A 5,689-nucleotide genomic window follows, 5' to 3' on the forward strand; every position below is an offset into this window, starting at 1 on the left:
AGGTATGGGGAAAGCTTTGAAACGTTTACGGAAACGTTTACAGCGCCAAATTGGCGAACTGAACATGATAGTTCTTTTACAGCGAAAGCTGTTATGAGATCATTTCACCGGCCGTTTTTGGCGCCTTAGTTGTCTGCCGCCGCAGCCGCCGGTGTCCGTAACCACTATCGCTCGAAATAAGAAAAAAAAACAAGAAAAAAATTCCAGGATGGAACGAGGATGGAACGTGGGAGCCCAGTATTCAACCTCTGAGCCATGCCGGTTTTTTTTTTCTCTTTAATGCATGGTAATAATGTCATCAAATGCCGCCATCTATTACAACATAATTCATCGCTTTAGAATTACACTCACATGCACATATGCACAAAACACACATAATTTCACATAGTCCAAGGAATCTTCAAAAGTCCGGTAAACAGACACACACGTCCAGAAGGCCAAGCCACGCCGGAACCGGATCAAAAGTCTCAGCAACACTACGCACGTTAGCTGCTTCTTCCCGAAAGACAGACCGTGTCGAGCGAGGTGGCTCAGCATGTCTGTCAATCATGCGGCTTCTCCATAGCGAATATAGACATAGCAGCATGATTAAATCATATGGTGCATTATTGTTGATGCTCTTTTTGAACGGCAGGAACCTCACACCATGCGATGTAATTGGAAATTCTTTTCTGAGGGTTCTCTTAAGAATGTCCCAGAAATGAAATGCATCACGACAATGAATAAAACAATGCTCGATTGTTTCAGGCTCGTTGCATAGCCTGCAATTTACAGACCAGGGCACGTATATCCCTTTTCATGAAGCCATGTCTTTACAGGTAAAGTGGATGTGTGCAGCTTAAAGAAAAACGTTTTCACAGCTGGCGATATACACATTTTACGTACACGGCAGAATACATCATGACCAGAATGAGATAAATATTGCTGTCGGTAAACAGGTTCAGGGAAAAGGGTGTTTACAAGTGCGGCGGTTAGCGTCTTTCTGTCCACGTTGTACAAGTACTCTAACGTGAATCTGGCTTTCAAAAACTGGACAGTGTCGACAATCTCTTTCAAGAAACCCGATAATTGCGATTCTTTCGCCACTCTTGTTGTGACAAAAAGAAAAGGGAGATGGTGAGAAAGACGGTTTCGTATAACAGCCAGAAGAAACGGGTGGCAGACATCCTTAAGGTAGAAAAATCGCATCACCAGTTGTCGCACAAACAAATGCACAAGACTAAGCCCACCCTTTTCAAGCGGAAGAAAAAGGTTCTCCCTTCTCATGGCTTCCCTTGATGAACTCCAGATAAAGCAGGCAAATATTCTGTGAAATGCCTGAATATGTACTCGAGAGCAGTGCAATACCTGTAAAATGTAGATAAGCTTTGAAGCAAGAAATATGTTGCATGCTTTAGCTTTTGCGAAAACGGAAAGGTCGCGTCCTTGCCAAGTGGACACCTTGCGACGGATAGTGGTTAACGCGGACGTCCAATGAGGACCACTATTACGGTAGTTATCAAGAGGCACACCTAGATAACGGATCGGAGTGTCATCCCAATGAATATTTGCAAATACCGAGGGTGTTAGAGCCCACATGCCCAGCCAGAATCCTCTGCTTTTTTCGAAATTTATACTAGCTCCGGAAATTTCACAAAAACGCATAGTAGTGTTTACTGCTTCCTGGACACTCGGTTTATCAACGCAAAAGAAGGCAATGTCATCTGCGTAAGCTAGAATTTTAATCTCCTCGGCTTGATATGTATATCCTTTAATGTCAGAATTAAACAGCACACTTAAACAAAGTGGTTCCAAATATATTGCAAAAAGCAAAGGCGAGAGCGGACACCCCTGACGTACTGACGAATTTACCTCTATGATACCTGAAAGCGTACGATTCACAATTAATCTTGTGGTGCACCTTTTATAACAAAGCGATATGCCATTGTACAATACATCTCCTAACTGGAGATGTCTTAGCAGTCGGAACAAAAATCGTGCCGTACCTTATCAAAAGCCTTAGCAAGGTCAATCTGAAGAAGAGCTACCTGATTCATGCTACCATCAATACACTCAAGGACTGACCGTGCTATATGAATATTCGTTTGTATAGAGCGGCCTCGAATGCCACATGTTTGGTGGGCACCTACACATTTAGTAATCACTGTTTGCAACCTGTTCGTGAGTATTTTCGCAAATATCTTATAATCGACGTTACATAAAGATATCGGCCTATATCCAGTTACTCTATTTAATACTTCACTGTCGGTACTTTTCGGGATCAAAGTTGTATGTCCTTGATAGAAAGAAGGAGGAAGTTCGCCACGTTCGTAGGCTTCTTTAAAAAGTGGCTCAAGAAAAGGAATGAGAAGTTCTTGAAATTTGAGGTAAAATTCCGCGCTAAGGCCATCTGGACCTGGAGTTTTGTTTTTCTCCAATGTTCCGACTGCAAACTTAATTTCCTCCTTAGTTTTAGGCCCCTCAATGGTGAGCCGATCATCCTCCTGTAAATGTGGCATTAGAGTAATGAAACGGTCAGCTTTTTCTTCGTAGTCATCCAGAAACTCGGACGAAGTGAACAGGTTCTTGTAATGATCTTCAAATGCGGCTCTTATTTGCTGTGTCTCTGTGCATATGGTACCGCATGATTCAATTTGCAATATCTGTTTGGAAAGCGCGTATCGCTTTTCATCCCCAAGAGCTTTTTTGGTGGGTTCATCTTCAGTGAAACGAATAATACGTGAACGAATCATTGCCCCTCTGTATGATTCCGTATCATGTTCCTGTATTTGTGCTCGAACTATATTTATTTCATCCCCGTACAATCCCGGCTCCTGGCTTTCAAAAGCATGTAGCTTATTAAGTAAATCGTAAAGATAATGTTTTTCAGCCTTTTTTCTTTGGGCTAGCTCGCATGAGATACCAATCGCTTCGTACTTAACTTTTTCTTTGAACATTTCCCATTGAGCAGAAATTGGCAGCTGCCGATATTGTGTTACCTCATGGAGTAATTGTTTGACTGTTTTTACAAAACATTCTTCCTGCAAGAGCTGTACGTTTAGCTTCCATAATTCCCAGTTTGGAGGAACCTTATGAAATTTTCGGGGACCCCATGAAACAGCTACTAAACAATGGTCTGTGAAAAATATAGGCTTTACAGCATAGTTGTGAACGTGAGACCAGAGGCTTATAGAGACATACACACGGTCAAGCCGAGCATGAGAGACCCCTTGAAAGTGCGTAAACCTTAACGAGGAAGGCGCATGCTCTCCCACATCTATTAGATTGTGGTCATTCATTAACTGCTGCAGTAAAGCGGCACTTGCATCATAACGATTTGTTAAATATGAGTGATCCCTAGAGTCACAAACACAATTAAAGTCCCCCAACACAATTAAATGTCTCAGTGTTTAGCAACGAGGCTAAGGACAGGAAGAAAGCCTTCCTTTCATTCACTTTTAAGGGAGCGTAGACGCAAACAAACCTCCATTTATGATAATGAAAAGAGATGTCGCAGCAAATAAGACTGCCTTCCCCATCAACATGCAGCGACATCAAAGAGTGGCTCAACTGCTTTCTAACTAATAAAAAAGCATCCAGCGGGAACACCACGTGCTTGGCTAATGTACAATACATAATCTGGAAAAGTTTCCAGAGCAAAGTTGGCATCACGAGCCGATGAAATCTTAGTTTCTTGCACTGCAGCAACGTCAACGTCATGCTGCTTAAGCACGTAGTTTAACTGCCGCTGACGCCTCACATTTCTCAAGCCACGCACGTTGAGTGTCGCTACACATAGGGGGAAGGTAAGCGCGGTAGCCATTTTGCTCACTTAAAGTTTTTGTTGATCGCCTTTAGCCACAGGCGAACTTGTGGCTTTACCTCCTTTGCACTTCTTTGTGGCACCTTCCTGAGAACGCTGGCACAGACGGCGCGGCCCTCCACCACCAAAGGAGACAGCACGTTGTCCACATGAGGGCGCTTGCTCTGCTGCGTCTGACGCACCCGCTCTTGCTTCATCACTTTCCGGCGCCGGGCGTTTCCTTGTCTGGCTGCTATCCATTGCCTCTTCGTCTTCGTCATCTGGAGGCTTTTCCTTTGGGTTTTCCGAGCCATGTTGGCTGACAGCGTTCTCATCTCTTGTGTCTTCACTTGTGCTTTTAGCTGCGCTATTGTGACTGCTGGGCATGGGCTCTATGGTCAACTGTTCATCTTCTTTGATGACACCTGCTGCTTCTCCGGATGCGTCGACCACCTCTGTAGCATCCATAAGATGGTCCAGATGAGGCTCTTCTGTGCTAGATTGGCCAGAACGAAGCTTGCTTGCGTAAGTCGACACGCAAGCATCCGACAAATGGCCGAAGCGGTGGCACTGTAAGCACCGCGGTGTTTTGCACTGTCGACGAACGTGTCCCACTCGCTTGCAACGAAGAGACAGCGGAGGCCTACCAGGAATAAGCACTGGGCATTGATGACCGTAGATGGACATAATATGTGGTATTGAGCTTACAGTGATGCCATCCTTGAGCTCTGAGGCAACATCCCGGTTCGTTGTCATCCATTGCTCCATACCAGCACATCTCCATGTCTCTCTCTCTATAGATTTGGCCACACCATATGCTTGAAATGCCTCTTCAACTCGTCGAGGTTCTAGGTGAGGTGGTAGCCAAAGGAGTTTCAGTTTAATATCCTTGGTCTCCGGATCTATCACCATGCACTTCCGCCCTTTTACACAAAGCTCAGCACGGGTGACAAGTTTCTGCTTCGCCACTCTACTTGCGCAGGTAACCATCCACACATGGCTCATTTGGTACTGTCCCACACCTATAACGTCCGCAGTAGTCACCACTTCAAGCAGAGCGTCACGGAAGTCTGGAGCTCGGTACGGTCTACCACCCAAGTCTGCATGAAGGAAAACGGAATTCAAGACATCGTTACCGGTTGGTAGACGTGGCAGGACGACTTTGTAGCGTGTATCTTCATCAAGAAACGAGGTCGATGATCCTCGGCTTGTGGCCGATACGCTGAGCCATGCCGGTGCTTGAAACTGCTTTGCCAAAAGGTCCTATACAGGTTTCATGTCGGGAAGGAACCACATTAGCATATGTAGTATAGCGTGATAGAAGAGTAAAATAAGCACCAAGCGTCGCACAACGCGAATTCTGTAACAAGGCATCACACAATGCGAATTGCGGAACGAGTAGGTTGTTGAATGCTTCCAACCCATTACAAAGGGCTCTGCCGTAATTCTTCATCGTCATCAGGCACAGCATGAACAAAGTGCGCATAACGTCTTACATTCGCTCAGCAGGTACGACGGCTCTCCGCAGAATGACGAAAAATGGCACAGTGCCTGCTGCCCTACTTCTCAAAAATTACAATGATTTATAGCGTAGTGGGTTCCTCGCGAGTGCACTTGTATTGGTTGCCAAGGAAGCCCATAAGCGCATGATCCATTTCCTCGGGGTCTCAGTAAAATTACAATGATTTGTAGCGTAGCGGGTTCCTCGCAAGTGCACTTGTATTGGTTGCCAAGGAAGCCCATAAGTGCATGATCCATTTCCTCGGGGTCTGAATAAAGTTCTTCGCCCCCCCCGCCTCTCTCCCACGTCAACATATGTTATACAGCATGACGGGAGAGGGAAATAACGATCGGGCGTCACCCAATGCAAATTACATTACTGGTGGGCCGTTTAAAGCTTCCAACCCA

General features: G+C 45.3%; 1 protein-coding gene and 1 pseudogene across 1 annotated transcript; both read right to left on the reverse strand.

The window, feature by feature from the left end:
- Nucleotides 1–400: 400 nt before the first annotated feature.
- Nucleotides 401–1,578, reverse strand: LOC119381454 (uncharacterized; annotated as a pseudogene).
- A 2,233-nt stretch (nucleotides 1,579–3,811) lies between these two features.
- Nucleotides 3,812–4,801, reverse strand: LOC119382198 (uncharacterized). Its single transcript, XM_037649914.2, has one exon. The coding sequence runs from the start codon at nucleotides 4,784–4,786 to the stop codon at nucleotides 3,812–3,814; it is 975 nt and encodes a 324-aa protein (XP_037505842.1). The 5' UTR covers nucleotides 4,787–4,801.
- Nucleotides 4,802–5,689: the final 888 nt, after the last annotated feature.

Source organism: Rhipicephalus sanguineus, chromosome 2 (assembly GCF_013339695.2).
Source record: "Rhipicephalus sanguineus isolate Rsan-2018 chromosome 2, BIME_Rsan_1.4, whole genome shotgun sequence".
NCBI lineage: Eukaryota > Metazoa > Arthropoda > Arachnida > Ixodida > Ixodidae > Rhipicephalus > Rhipicephalus sanguineus.

Excerpts from the sequence above, each read along its gene's own strand:
- LOC119382198 (XM_037649914.2), bottom strand. The coding sequence starts at position 4,786 with ATGAGCCATGTGTGGATGGTTACCTGCGCAAGTAGAGTGGCGAAGCAG.